Raw genomic sequence first — 15,573 nt, forward strand, 5'->3', positions numbered from 1 at the left:
ACGAACATTTGCATCATGTTTATTGCGTCGGTGGTCGGGATGCAGACATATAGTTCCAAATTTTCTGAAATGCAAGCTCGGTAGAGCAGGAGGGAAAACACTATGCTCCGGAGGAACCTTCATGTGATTTTTTGCGAGGAGGTTGTCGGCCTCTAAGGGCAGTCGGATGTACTAAAACTCTATAGTAGATCTCATAAACGCACCGAAACTGTAAAATAACCGGCAATTTTTAGTTTTTCTCAAAAATGGGCGCGTATAAGATCCAGAACATGCACGACCGTAATTTCTTTACACACGTCGGAAAAACTCCCCGCCCGAACTAGCTATTAGCGGGCTGCTTGGTGCAACATCTATCCGCACGGAGGCAGTTGACCTGCTGAAAGTTTCTCATTTCCCTCCTCCGCGCCTCATCCGCTGCACCCTCCTGCCATCATTATCGGCCGCATCGACCATGCCAAGCTGGCACCGAGTGCCCCACACCCCGCCATATCGGTAGCAAGTCGAATCTTGTGGGCTGACTTGGACTTATTTCGTGGTGGAAGACTCGTCGATTGGGTTCTCCTAGTAAGCTAATCCAAAAATCACCCATTTAAAAATGCAAAAAAAAATCCTTGAGCATCTACTTGTATAGATATATCGTGTATCTACCATGCTACGAAATTCTAAATTTAAATACGGTTGGTAGCTTGACTAGAAAATTAAATTTACTGTAGTTTGCAGCAAATTCAGATTAGACTATGAACTCGTATCAACCCAGAACGTGTAACTTATTGTCTCTCGAGCTGTGATTTGCAGGTAAAAAAAAGCTGTGATTGGAATTTCAGTTTTAAGGGTTTTTTTCACTTCTGTGAGCAGATGGAGTTTTATTCGACAGAAAAACTAGCATTGTCGGTGGCTTCTGCATGCAATGCACGAGGAGATCTGCAAAAATCCAAATAACCCGGAGGAAATCATATGGTGATGTACCGATGCGTTCGTGGCGCTCGCCGTGTGGTCTGCCCACACGACCGATGAGACTCCCCGATGGCAACGGGCCGCTTGTACTCTACGCCAGAGATACTCGTCGAGGGGCCGGGCCTCGTATTCTAGGCCGTTTGCCTTGTCGATTTCCCGCTCGCGGTCACAAACGGAACCCATCGCCGGTGCTCAACAACCGACGCCCGACGGCGACTCGCCGCCCGCACTGGTCACGACGTACGTTGGCGCCGTCTCGATCGATGGATCAATCACACCTGGGGGCGCCATTCCAAAGCTAATTGGTTGACGTTGTTCTGTTTAATCAAGCTTGTGGCTTCGATATCAGTGCGGCCGTGCGGGCAAAGCTTCAGGTTCTAGTTAGGCTTCAGTTTCTCGACAGTGTGCTGTAACAGATCAGCGAAAGTGAAATTCCAGGAGAAGAAAAAACTACACGTAACTGATCCGAGAAGAGGTACTTTCCACAGTTTGCCTAATTAAGGGAGGCCCAAACATCTACCGGAAAAGACAGTGCTAGCATCTATTCTTGCAGCAGACTTCAATTTGGTTGCTCTGCTTTGACACTGCATAGTAGACAGTGAACACTTCAGATCGAGAGGGGCCTCTTGCTGGCTGTTTTTATTATCAGAGCATAGGGTACAGAAATCAAGAACTGAAAAAAGCCTCTGAATTCGGGTTTGTCATAATTAGGTTTTTGTGTAGCATCTGTTTTGGTCACCTTGAGCAATGAGCATACAAAGTACAAACGCATCTACAGTACTACAGTTTGAAATGTCATCAAACACGAGGATGCATCTGAGTACCTTGGTTCTGTTATAATGTGGTTACCAATTATAAAATTATTAATTTACTGTAGCAGCAACAACGTCAGAGAAGAATATAGCAACTTTATAGAAACAATCTGAACAATGGTTTACAAGCAAAAAAATGAGAACTGACAATTGATATAACTAGAGAGAAAAAAGGCACAATCCATCTAACATTAAATAGTGAATCATTGGATAATTGTCATCATTTAACGACATGGCACCGGCTGCAGGGCTTCTTAATATTTAGCTTAACTTTGGAGGGAACTTTCCCTAGAATGTATTTTTCGATAGCCAAAAGGGCTTTGTCAGCTTCCACGATCATGCGCCTTACTATGCGGTTGCAATCACCAACTTCATGGACAGCAAACATGTCGATACTTTCATCACCGTCATATATGGTGTACAACGTAAGATGCTCGAGCGATGTTGCATTATCAAGAATATGGCAAGTCAACTCAACCATGCTCTTTGCAGAGCAAAAGCCAATGATCTTCACATTCTTGACACTGACATGACGGTGCTCTATCATCTGTCTCAGATTCGAGCAATCTCCAGATATGGAATCATGCTTCATGCGATCCTGCAATACAGCCAATGTGAAGGTTTCCAAGACGGGACAAGCGTCCAGGAAATAAGCCAGAGATAAATAATCATAAACTGGGGAAAATGCCCCTGGTGTAGATACAAGACAAGGGGACCCCCTCTCCCCCTTCTTGTTCAACATTGTTGCCGATGTCCTCCAGCAGCTTCTCCTCCAAGCTTCCCGAGATGGGCTCCTCCTCCACCCTCTGGTGGATGATCTCCCCTGCCCAATCCTTCAATATGCTGATGACACCCTTATTATTATCAGGGCTATCACGCAGCATGTGACCAATCTAAAAAGGATTTTGGACGATTTCACTGCGGCCACTGGTCTGGCCATCAACTTCCACAAGAGCACTTTCGTCCCAATCAAGATGAGCTCCGCTGAAGCCGCTCAAGCTGCCGAAAATTTCGGGTGCGCTGTCTCCTCCTTCCCCCAAACCTATCTCGGCCTTCCGCTATCTACTCACAAGCTTCGGTTGGCAAATTTTGCCCCCATTATCTTGAAAAGTGACATGCGCCTTTCCGGCTGGAGGGGCAGATCCCTTCCCATTGGGGGTGTCTTTTGTTGGTCAATTCTGTCCTAACCTCCATGCTTGCCCACGCCATGAATGCGGGGCTCCTCCCCGCTGGGGTTATCGAGGCCATTGATAAGCGTAGACGTGCCTTTCTCTGGACGGGTGAAGAAACGTGCAACGGTGGTCAATGCAAAGTTGCCTGGACCGACGTCTGTGCTCCCAAAAAGCAAGGGGGGTTGGGGGTCATCTCCTTACCGGCCCAAAACTCCGCTCTCCTTGGTAAATTTCTCTCTAAGCTGCACTCTGCCTCCGATGCTCCCTGGGTTGCTTGGTTCCGTCGCTCCTATGGGTGGACTGATAATCACGACATGGGTGACCGCCACTCCCTGGACACCTCCATTTGGAAGGATATTCTTGCCGGGTTATCTACCTTTCGCCTCATCTCCAAAGTGTCCGTCGGAGATGGGAATTCCACCTCTTTCTGGCTTGATCTATGGCTTGGTCCTGTCCCCTTTCATGAACGCTACCCCGCCCTCTTCTCTCATTCTATTCGCCCTAATGCTTCTGTCTTCCATGTTCTCCACACCGGCCTAAACTCCAACCTTGGCCCTCGCATCTCTCATGGCACAACGGGTGACCTCCTTGCCCTCACTAGCGAGCTTGGCTCTGTAGTGCTTCGCCCGGATACCCTGGACGCTCGTGTGGGACGCCTCACTAACAAAGGACTAACAAACAAAGATTTCTACACCAATTCTTTCAGGCATCTGCAGGTGGATGATCAGGCAAACATGGTCTGGAGAACTGCTGCGCCGCTGAAATGCAAGGTCTTCTGCTGGCTCGCTCGACGACGACGCCTTCCCACCAACGAGCGCCGCTTCCGTCACACTGTGGCCTCCTCTGTCGCTTGCCCCTCCTGCCTGGCGACGAAGACACCGATCACTTGCGATTCGGTGCCCTAGGGCGCAAGATGTTTGGAGCTTCTTCCACCCCGACGCTACTCATCTCAGCAATGCCTCGGCGGCGACGTGTTGCAGCTCCTCTTCCGAAGCTTCGAAGAAGCCACATCAACTCTTGCTATTCTCTGGAACATTTGGAAACGAAGGAATGCCCTCGTCTTCAACAATGTTGATGAAAGCCTTCCCCTCGTTGTGAAGAACTGCGTTCAAGATGTTCGGTTGTGGGCCTACCGCTGCCCAAAAGAAAACTCTAGATGCATTCTAAATTCGTGGTGTATCACGTATGATCCCCCCTGAGCTTCTCTAAATCCTAGCTCTTCTCTTGTCCTCTAAAAACTTGTAATGGACCACTGTAAATTTTGAGGTTTATGAAAGGTGTTCAGGCTGGCGTAAGCCCGCCGTAGTTCGATTCAAAAAAAAAAGACAAATCTCCAATCGCTTGAGGTGCAGAAATTTTGTAGGCAGAATTGGTGTATGAAAATCCTCACCACCCGGATATATATCAAGAGTTTCAAGATTTGGCATAATCCATGGAAGCTGGGCACAAGCATAATGAACAAGGTTGGACTCAAAGGAACACAATATATTGAGGTTCTTCACTTGCAATGAATCTCCCAAAGGAATTCCTATTAGAGCACCATCAATATGAATTGTGCAAAGATTTGGACCTTTGTTCTCTATCTTTTTTTGACCTGGAATTTTTAATTTTTTTGACCTGGGCTTTGTTCTCTATCACTTCCAGTGATGTGCATGCAAACACTTGTAGGTGCTTGAGCAGTTGAGCTGGTTTAGCAGGCATGGTATCTTCACGCAAATGATTTTATTGCATTGTACGAGATTCAGCTTCTCCAAGACAAAAGAATTGGAAAGAAGGCACCCCAACTCATCTCCTGTAATATTTACATCACGCAGATGCAAATTTCTCAAGCAACCAAGTCCAGTCCAGCCATGGGATGGAAGGCACAGCCGACGAGGTGTAGATTCCTAATCGAGTTCCCACTTTCGTTGGACAAAAGTGAGCACGGGAAGTTGTACTTTGCCTGGGGCGCCGGATACTGGGGCACCGGAGATAGTGAAAGCACAAGTTCTTCGAGCCCTGGAGCAACGGCCGTCTCAAGCCAACGGTTGAGACGACTGGTACTAGAACCATGGTCGTGGAGCGTGAATGTCTTCAGGCCAATGCCTGAACATTTTCTCATAATCCGATCGACTATCTTGGTGAAAATCCGATCTTTTTTATCGCCTCCACACGTCAGGCCCAGTGTTTTCTTGGTGAAGGTGAGGTTGGGGCGGCATCTCCAGCAACGTAAGAATTCCCGAGACACACGAGCAGCTCGCGCGGCATCTCGCAGCGGTAGCAGGGCGTGTATTTTACACCAGATGTCCTCGGGAAGATCTGACCCCGAATATCGTGCTACCTTGGTGCCTTGGGAGTAATCATCTGCTTGTTGACAGGGAGAGGCCTTTCTCTTGGCCGCCGATGAAGCAAATGACGTAGCTGCTATTGGATTCGCCGGCTCACTACGGGGCTCGATTTGCGAGCGGCGCTGAACTTGCTTCATGGCCATGATGAGATCTATTGGCAGCATGTTATATGAGCAGCCTACAAGAAGAGGCGACGTATGGCGAGAGAGAATCGCACCGGGCGCCACGCCGCCGCCTGGCTGGGATACCTAGGACGGGACGAAACTAAGCAGGACTCCACCGATCATACCGGTTTATATAGCCCAGGATGCAGACGAGCAGGTTCGCATGAGCCGCAATTGCTAATGGCAGAATCAGCTGCGGCCGCGGCTAGCTGCACTTGCTAGCTTCATCCGCGTTTGCTAGAATTGAAAGGTACTCCAGCAGCCTAGCAATTCAGTTTGCCTCACGTCAGGCTTATTCTAGCCTGGCTACAATAAGCTCTAGGAAACCCAGCTCCATTGGGCGATTCACTCTGCGCCCCTCTTTTTGTTTCGCGGAACGCTCACGGCTCGTTTACTTGTAATCGCTTAGTAGGCCCAATGCCGCGGTCGAAATAGCCTAGAGGATTCTTTTTTGGATCTAATTCGTCTAAGCATAAGTTGAAGTGTTTGAATTCGGAACAAAACGTTTGAACACGTACTTGCATAGATCGGGCCGTCGCACACGACTAAAATGGGATATCGCACACGATAAACCTAACCGTCGCTACGCGAGGGTGGACGATATGCCAAAATAAATCATACGGTTCCTAAAACCATGTGCGACGGGTCACCATGTCGCACACGTTCTTCAAAGAAACCGTGTGCGATTTAGAGGCATGCACAAACGGTATGTTGTGCTTTCCCGTATGTGACAATCGGAGACAATATAGTTACAGGAATCGTCAGCTTTACAAAAATATCGCAAACGATTTTAGACAGAGCGGGCACGTTGTAGCTGCAGAACCATGATACAAGCAGGTGTATGCTCAACTGAACACTAAAAAAATACATTACCAAATTTCAATTATATTGCACATCTGATACTTCATTTGTATACATACATTAGCGAAAAATATAAAAAAAAAATACACAAAAAAGACAATCTTCTTGGTTAAGTCTTTGTCTTCGTGAGGAAAGGAAGGTGCCTTTCAATTCTATATCTTCACGAGAATACTAGATTTCTTCACTCTAGCTTCCGAACATTGATATATGTAGGAGAGTACTCAATACAACACGTTGATTGTTTAATTGTTTATGGGAGAGGTATGCTTCTCTGGAGTATAAGATGTGCTTGAAATAATGGCAACAATATTCACGTACATTCAAATGAAACTGAAGTTGAACCCATACATTTAGAACTTTCAAAGAAACCGAAGAAACCAAGTACTCCAACATCTGCACGAGAAGGTGCGCTCGTCCCTGATCCACCATATTGTGCGCTCGAGCAACATGTTGGTCTTCGGCAGCCACGAAGGCAAGATCGCCGACTTGAACCAGTCCCACGACACCTCCGCCCGCCTCCACTCCAATAGCTTCGGGCCGTCCTCCTAGAGCTCCAGTGGCGACGATGGCGGAGCTCCAGCAGCGGCGGGCAGCGGGTTCCAGCAGCGCGCGGCAAGAGGCAACTCCAATAGTGGTGGCAGAACGTGGGAGGCCGTTGACCCTGCGGCGCGAGGTTGCGAGCTCTACCGGGAGGCCCGCCGACTGGAGGCTGCGAGGGGCGCGGGAATCTGCAGGCAGGAGGTTGCTAGGGCCGCGGGAATCCGCATGCGGGAGGTTGCGAGGGGTGCAGGAATCCGTCGGCATGGGGCTGCGGCCGCGAGCACGGGAGTCCTCCAGCGAGGCTGCGAGATTCCATTGGAGATTTGATGGTGACGTTTTCGAAATACAAAGAGTCAAAATGTAAAAAAAAAAAGTTCTACACTAGCCCTCCAACACCTAATTCGTGGCTGGAGGGAGTATTTCAAATTATTTTTTATCAAAATACATCTGTTTACATCAAAACTCACTACATATGCTACTCGCAGACAAGCATTTGACCCACATATTTATAACATGGTTTTATAACTTCGAGTGTACGCATGTAGATAAGATCGGATTTTTTAAGAACTTCAATTTTTTCGCTTGTTAGAGAAACCCCCGAGGTATGCGGGCTCATTTTGCAGTATCCTAGTGGTCTGTTTTCCTTTTACAACTTAATTAATTTCCTTTTACAGCAGAGCATTTTATAATTTGTCACACTTTTCTTTACACCTCTATCATTGTCACTGACATGTGGCAAATAATAGAGCATAAAAAAATTGGCAAATTATAAAATTTCCCTTTTACAACGTACTTCCATTTTGATCAAAAAATCTGCCCTCCGTCTCCATCCAGAGTCAAAATCCCCAAAATCCCATCTGGGAAAAAAAAAATCCCCAAATCCAGTTCCACGGTTTCCTCCTCCGCCGTCCTGTACCTTTCGTCTTCCTTTCCCGAGGCATCACCTACCCAAATCCGGGCATCTACAGCTGCGGCGGCCGTGCCCTACCACTCCTCCGCCGCGCGTCGCCGCCGTCGCCGTTCCAGGTTCAACCTCAGCGCGTCCATGCCGTCTTCAACCCCATCTGCAATTTCGGCCTTTGGTTTCTGAGGTACGAGCCCTCCGCCAATTTTGGCGGACCATCTAGATCCGCCCCTGGGACGGATTAATATTTTTTTTTTGTGAAGATGGGACGGATTAATATAAAGCTGCAATTTTTCTTCGCTAGGAGGATTCGATTGAGACTTCGGTTCACATGAGGCCTTGAAATGATTATCCATCTGTTTCGTGCTCAAATTTGCTTCTTTTCGTATCGATGGTCAATTTTGTTCTCTTACTGCAGGTGCGTCAGCCCTAGAACAGGAGAGAATTTCCGAATCCAAGGCTTTGGGCCTGATTGTAGATGGAGAGGATGACCACCAATCCGTTCTACACTTCTGGAATCCCGGTAACTGTGCCATCACCCCTGCCTTCGGCCACTCTGGACGAGAACTTCCCGAGGCTTCCGGATGCACAGAATGTTCTGATGGAGAGAGAACTGAGAAGAACCCCTCTCCCACCTCATCAGAGTAGTGTTGCCCGTATGCGTGGGCAGGTTCACCCCAGTACTGGGTCTGTTGGCCCTCTGTGTTCGCCCCAGGCTGTAAGGTTCTCTTCAGTTTCGAACCCTGAGCAATATACCAGCGCCAATCCTTATACTTCTCATCAAACGCCAAGTAATGGAAGTTCTTCAGCAATGGTTTATGGATCGCATCACGAAGGCCTTGAACCTGCCTACACTGATCTTCCAATGGATGTTGGACCAGCATGGTGCCCTGACCACATCATGCTTGAATACTCTGATGGTGTCCCTGCTGGAAACAATTTGACTGCCATCAGTCCTATTGCATCTACAGATGAGCTTGCCAAGCAAACTGAATGGTGGACAGAATTAATGAACGATGATTGGAAGGACATTGCTGACACCACAGGTGCTGCTAAAGCTCAACCGCAGGTATGCTGGTTCATTCTGCCATTTTGGCGGGTTAACTTGAGGTGTAGCAGCTGCTCCTCTTTAACTTACAAACTATGCAGCTGCACTAAAATCAATAAGATGTCAAGCTTAGGATTGGTTTAAAACATGCTAGTTGTGTGTGAACTGAAGAATTAATTTTGCTAGGTTTGCCGTTGGAGCCCATTCTTCGTATAATGTACAATATCACAAATTTTGTTTCAGGTTGAAATTTGGAACATGCTTAGCTCCTACTGGCAGATTTTAGCTGAGCTTAAAATTAAGCTTATATCTTGGGTGGTTAAAATTTGGGACATGCTTAGCTCATTTGTTTTCTGTATACAGTTTCATCATTTTTCTTCACTTTTACACTTGATATTATAATCATGAGACTAAGTGTTGACTTACTTATGCTTGGAAACAGGCTGGGCCGCCTGTGCAACCATCAACTTCAGTTCACAAATCTGCCAGCCTACAAATAGTTCCATCTCAATCTGTTGAACCATCTGTAGTTGCTGCACCCTCACCCTCTGCCAGCTCCAATACCTCCAAGACACGCATGAGGTGGACTCCTGAACTTCATGAGCGCTTTGTGGATGCTGTCAATATACTTGGCGGCAGTGAAAGTATGTATTGTTTGATGTTGATCTTTTTTGCTCCATTTATCAAATGTACGCATTTGACATTTGTTTGATAATTCTTGCAGAAGCTACTCCGAAGGGAGTACTGAAGCTAATGAAGGCAGATAATTTGACCATTTATCATGTAAAAAGTCATCTTCAGGTCTGTTGGTCAGCTCTATTGCTGAGTATTATTGAGACAAGCCAGAGTTATCTATTTGATTTTGAGTTGACTTGTTTTGCAGAAATACAGAACTGCCCGATATAGACCAGAATTATCTGAAGGCATGTCGTTTTCCATTTCCCTGTAGATTTCTTGAAAGCGGTTTCTTAATCATTGTACCATGTTCATCGATTTGAGATTTTCAGGTTCATCAGAAAGGTTAGATGCCTCAAAAGAGGAGTTGCCATCTATAGACCTCAAAGGGTAAGTTTGCAACCTATGTGAAACCCAATTAACCTATTTTGACGATACTGGTGTCACATGCCATGAGCAAACTGAATTGTTTCCTGCATTTTCCAATACATAAATGTCTGAATTGAGAACGGTATACCATCATATTATCATCGCAACTAACTCTAATGAAAAAGGTGTTGGTTGCAAGGAAAAGGAGCAAACAATTTGTACTAACATGGATGACATTTTGTTGAGCAGTAGTCCTGTTAGGTCATCACTGTTCATCACCAGTTTACAGCATTATATTCTGTGCGGAAAGCATCTTATAGGTGATTCATTAACGGGTGTTCATGCTCTCTTGTTTTTTTCTTGGATGAGTGTATCATATCCATCGTTTCTTCCTGTGACATGGATTTGGCCTTCGAACCTCATGTGTTCCAATTGCCTCATTAACTCTATACCTAGCTTAATTCTCATTGCAAATATGGAACGGCTTACAGTTTTAGCTAATCTGATAGCCACCTGCAAATTATGTACTCCCTCCGATCCATAGTAAGTGTCGGGGCTTTCGTTCAATTTTGTCCAAATTTGAACTAAAAGCCCCGACACTTATTATGGATAAAAAATTGAACTAAAAGCCCCGACACTTATTATGGATCGGAGGGAGTAGTTGTTTCTGTTGGAGCCTGAGCATTAGTTCGTGTATCCCTGCAGGAGTTTTGATCTCACTGAAGCATTACGTCTCCAGTTAGAACTTCAAAAGAGGCTCCATGAACAGCTTGAGGCAAGTACCAAATTGCTCCTTTATAATTTGTGTATTTTCTGCTGGGGGAGGCTTTACAATCTTATTGCATATGCATTTCTAGGACTTCAACATTTGAAATTCTTGTAGTTAGCTCCACTTTGGCATAAAATAAGGAAGCAACCATATAGTATAGTACTAACTCTGTCTGATTTTTTGTCCTTTGATCTTTATGTGCATGGAGTTGCAATGAGTTAATATTTAGGCATTTTGTACAGTACAAATGTTTTTTAAAACAACTTTATGTACATGTGTTGGTATAACTTAGAGGTGCTAGTAACACAGTTATTGTGTTTCCCCATCATTATATTTCGCTCTGCAACATGATCTTGTCTAAATTTGGATGTGTCCAATTTGAGATTTGTTATCTGTGTGTCAAGTGCGAAACTACTCTATTGCATGCTGCTCAATTCAATATTCTTTGATAAGAACAAAAGTAATGCTTTCAGAAAAGGATAACTACCATATTAGCTACAGTTTAATCTCATAAACTGCAACTTATCAGATTCTTTGGAGTACATATACATAATGGCAACAAATAATGTCTGACTTAATTATAAGTACTCTCTTCGGTTCAAAATAATTGCCCAAAAATGGATGTATCTACACACTAAAACATGCCTAGATACATCCATTTTTAGGCAATTATTTTGAACCGTAGGGAGTAGATGAGTTTTTCCTGGGCAAATTGCAGTAAGTATTTTATTAAGTTCGTTAACTCATCGGGTGATGAAACCTTGGAGTTTGAGCATCTCGTATCTAGTGGAGGGAAAACGCCAACAAGAATTTCTAGCTCTAGATCATGTCTAGGAATCAAGTCCAGCACAATAAGGCATTATAAAGGGCTCTCTTTTTCCATCTCGTTCTTGTTTTTTGCTTCCTTTTTTTTCTGCTGGGTTTCAGATCTAGCCTACGCCAACTTGCTTGGGAAAAAGGCTTTGATGTTGTTTTTTGTTAGATCATGTCTAGGAATCGAGTCCAGCACGATAAGGCAAGGTTCAAGTAAGCGGAAAAAAGAGGACGCTTAAGAACGCTTATGCGCGAACCGTAGGCCCTCCGCATCGCTTAGGGCCTAAGCGGTTAGCTATGCGCTAGGCACGGTTATGCGGAACGCTTAATTAATTAAGCACGACTATGCGCGCTGCAACGGAGAAAATTGCCGCCGAAGTGGACCGAAATAATTCCTGCGGGAGCTTGCGTGCAAGTGCCGGAGAACTGCACGCGGTAAAATGGGGCGCACGGGAGGGAAATTGGGCCTGGTAGCAGGCTTAAGCTATGAGGTAGAGCTTGATATGGGACCAGTCCAACACATCTCCCATCCCCTCCTCTGCTAAAGCTTCTGGCGGCGCCGGCGGGACTGAAACAGAGCGCTTGGCTAGTTCCGCCGCGATACAACTCCTGATTTGGGATCAATCTGCTGGGATTTTTTCTAGGTACTGCTAGTTCTTTGGCCTACAACTCCTGATTTCTCCTGGTTTCTGGTCACTCCGTTGACTAAGTCTGCTTAAGCACGCATAAATCGCGTAAGCGCTGAGCGGAAGGCCACCGCACCGATTACGCTTAACGCTTTTTTGAACCTTGCGATAAGGCAGTATAAAGGGCTCTCCTTTCAGCTCAGCCTTGCTGCTTGGAGTCATGTACGCCTGTCCAGCCCCTCTACCAACTGCACTGTTAGCATCAATGTGGCGCAACGTTGGAGCCGCTCACTGCTGGTGTGGCAACTTTGTTCCTGAACCTATGCTGCTGTGATCTTTTCTCCCCCACCCTCCTCCTGTGGCTGCCATGCACATCTGCACCAATAGCCTCCAGATGCTCTGCCAGTCATTGATGGGAGTTGTTGAAGTTTTCATCCCCTTTGATATTGTTACCTCTACCACTTTCTTACCAATGCGCCGCTTGAAGGAACCTACCGCTTTCACCGTTGGCAAATGAAGCGGCAGTGGTGGTAAGGTGTAGGGATGGGGTTTTTTGTGAGAGGAGGTGCTGCAAGGACTAGACAGAACAGTGGCTATTCATGTGAGAGATATTTCGTTACTTTTATATATTGGCTGGGTCCCACGAAAAGATGGTGAACTCCGAGGGGCTAACCACAGGAGATGGCGCAAGCATTAAGTGCTAGCAGTTTGTCAGTCTTCAGTTCTAATAAAGTACTCCCTCCATTTTAAAGAATAAGGTGGCCTCATTTTTCGTGCTTTTTGTTTGACCAAGATTTACGTTAAATATATAAAGGTTGTTTATATAAAATTAGCATCATTAGAAACTGATTTTCAATACGAATCCAACGATACTAATTGCATATAATGTAACCAAGATTTTGTTGCTCAATTTTTATGGTCAAAGTTCATCTTGGAATACATGTGCGCCTTATTCTTTGAAACGGAGGTAGTAGCTAAATTGAAACTCTAGCAGTTCGTCAATTTTTAATTCTAATAAAATAGCTAAATTGGAAGTCCATATCCACGGGAAATGGTGTAAGCACTAAGTGGAATGAGAGCTGTTTAACTGCTCGGAGAAAAATGTGTTAGTGTTACCAAAATGACTTTCGGTAAGTCATTTATATCAGCAAGAATAGTTAATGGCTCGATGGTGTTGGCTAGTTTATATCACAGTTCCTTATTGATGTTATACATGCTTTCTATGCCTATTTATCAATGTTTTCATGGATTTCCATCTTTTTCTAAATTTTCATAGGGCTCTCTTGTTTTCAAATTTTATCAGTGAGCTTCCCTCATCACATTTTGCTTCAACTCCCTTTTGCTAAACCTTACTACAAATGTTAGCTTTTCGATAGTCTCTTCGTCTGCACACTTGTGAATGCAGGAACTGAATAAAAGCCATAGATAGGTTGTCAGTTTTGGTGCATGTACACATTAAAATAACAAAATGGTGAGCTGAATTTATGTTCCAAGTTTTTTAGAGCATCTCCACCGGTCCTCCCAAAAATCTGTCTGGCAACATCGCAGGCAGACTAGTTTTGGGAGCGCTGGCAGCACATGGGTGGCAAATATTGGTGTAGTGCCCACACTGGTGTCTCCAATAGAGAGGCATGTGAGAGAGAGAAAAGGAGAGGGGGGAGGAGAGTGAAGTAGTGGGGCTGTTGGATATTTGACTGACATGTGGGCCAAATGGGAGAGAATCCAACGTGGCATGCATGTTGGCGCCCCCAATAGCCTCCTCGAGAGCCTGGAGTGAGTTGGGACTGCCGGACAAAGTTTTGTGGTGGGTTAGCTGCCGGCAGTAACTTAGGTGCGCCGGTGGGAGCGCATTTTCAGACGGGGGGACTTGTAGAAGCTCTAGAACCTTGCCACCCACATGTACAGATCAGAGCATACTGTTCTTGTTTGTATGCTCGGACCTGTTATTCTGGTGTGTCTTGGTATAAAGGTTATGCTGTATTTATGTAACTCGTTTGGAACCTGTCTTCTTTAGCTGTGCCAATGTTATTGAGATTCTGACCAGCCCACTCCCATGATTGCATAGAGTAGCATTCAGCTCTGAACATGAGATCGAACTCCTGTGAGAACAGACTGATTCTTCATATGAAATCACACAATTTGTATGGAACTGTAATTTGCGAAACTTCCAGATTTCTATTTGATATTTAGTTTTTCATAAATAATTTTTATAAGTGCCCAACTAAGTTGAGAGTTAATGTGTAAGGTGGTAAGCCTGCTGATTACAACTTGTGAGTTAAATTTAGCCACGGAAAAGTGCGCCTTGACCTTACTCTGGTTCCATCCTTACGCCAACTGCAGGTCCAAAGAAATTTGCAGCTGAGAATTGAGGAGCAAGGGAAGTGCCTTCAGATTATGATCGAGCAGCAATGCAAACCAGGTGCAGACAAGGTGCTGGATGCTTCGACCTCAGCAGAAGGATCAAAGTTATCTTCTGACCCCAAAGAATCTTCTACGGTGAAGGATGTTCCAAACAACAGTCAAAATGGAACAGCGGCGCAAGCAGGTGCAATCATCGACGAAAGGCTTTTGTATGTTTATTATGATGAGTCATTGTAGATTATTTGATTTTTGACTTTTCGTTCCAGAACCAGGTGATAACGAATGAAGATCTAACCAGGCTCTCCCCAAGGTGTGAACCCCATTGGCCATGAAGTTGGCTTGACAATTCGACTGGCTGCTGTCGGACTAAAATCAAGTCGTCTTTGTTCTTGTGGAGGAAAAAGTTTAGCATTTCTATGAACTAGGTTTAGCTGTACAGTACCCACAGACACGGCAGCGATGATTCCGTGCTATGTGGATGATCTAGGTCTCCAGAAGGCTGCGCGAGCAAATTCGCACTGATTTACTGCTGTGAGGGGGTTGACTTATTGCTTTCTTCGTCGTTAGGAAGTCAATAGCTTCTTAGGCATTTGGTCATGAACCATGAACTAATTCAAGTGTCTGTTATATTCTCTGCCACCTCGTGTGTTTGGAACATGCTTTATGGTACCAAATACGGCTAGGAATATATTATTTACCTTTGTTTCTTACTTCTTTTTACAGTGGAATAAAAACTCTCCCAGTTTCTACACCTGCGGGCACATAACATCTATGATCTATGCTAAACGGTGATATTTTTTCCGCAAAAAAGGGAAGCTAAACTGATACATATCTTGGTCATGAAGGTCGTGGTAACCTAGTGGTGAACACCTAAGAGACAAGTGTAGACCAGACGAAGTGAATGTGTGCGAGGTGTCCAGCTTCAACTTATGGCACGGTGCTCCTTTGGCCTACTATGAAGGTGCCAAGTCGTCTACTGAGCCATGTTCACATTTTTGTCAGACTTGACACTTGACGTGTCATAGGCCACATGTGCGTTGAGTCGAAAATGGATTCCGGCAAATATTCGATTTACTAAGAGATAAAACTTTGTTATCTAAGCTTGTCTAAAGCGAAGAATCAAACTTCTACATTTGTTGTTGCATCTTGAATGTTTTTTAGGAAACTTGTATCCTGGA

At 45.2% G+C, this 15,573-nt stretch overlaps 1 protein-coding gene and 1 pseudogene across 2 annotated transcripts; one reads left to right on the forward strand and one right to left on the reverse strand.

Moving 5' to 3' along the window:
* Positions 1–1,986: 1,986 nt before the first annotated feature.
* LOC127339337 (FBD-associated F-box protein At1g66310-like) lies at positions 1,987–5,429 on the reverse strand (annotated as a pseudogene).
* Positions 5,430–7,662: 2,233 nt separating this feature from the next.
* On the forward strand, positions 7,663–15,146 carry LOC127341492 (protein PHOSPHATE STARVATION RESPONSE 2). 2 transcript variants are annotated; one of them, XM_051367349.2, is made up of 9 exons: positions 7,663–7,921; positions 8,153–8,803; positions 9,225–9,426; positions 9,507–9,583; positions 9,666–9,705; positions 9,790–9,847; positions 10,532–10,601; positions 14,375–14,579; positions 14,668–15,146. In XM_051367349.2, the coding sequence occupies exons 2-9, from the start codon at positions 8,213–8,215 to the stop codon at positions 14,679–14,681; spliced, it is 1,257 nt and encodes a 418-aa protein (XP_051223309.1). In that variant the 5' UTR covers positions 7,663–7,921; positions 8,153–8,212; the 3' UTR covers positions 14,682–15,146. The 2 variants fall into 2 exon arrangements, with proteins under 2 accessions (XP_051223309.1, XP_051223308.1); XM_051367348.2 differs by having other exon boundaries at positions 7,664–7,921; positions 14,662–15,146.
* Positions 15,147–15,573: the final 427 nt, after the last annotated feature.

This window comes from Lolium perenne, chromosome 3, assembly GCF_019359855.2.
Source record: "Lolium perenne isolate Kyuss_39 chromosome 3, Kyuss_2.0, whole genome shotgun sequence".
NCBI lineage: Eukaryota > Viridiplantae > Streptophyta > Magnoliopsida > Poales > Poaceae > Lolium > Lolium perenne.

Bases quoted from the DNA above. Each gene is read 5' to 3' on its own strand.
- LOC127341492 (XM_051367348.2), top strand. From the start codon at position 8,213: ATGGAGAGGATGACCACCAATCCGTTCTACACTTCTGGAATCCCGGTA. The intron at 9,427-9,506 runs GTATGTATTGTT...TAATTCTTGCAG, and splicing joins TATACTTGGCGGCAGTGAAA to AAGCTACTCCGAAGGGAGTA. The intron at 9,848-10,531 runs GTAAGTTTGCAA...GTATCCCTGCAG, and splicing joins CCATCTATAGACCTCAAAGG to GAGTTTTGATCTCACTGAAG.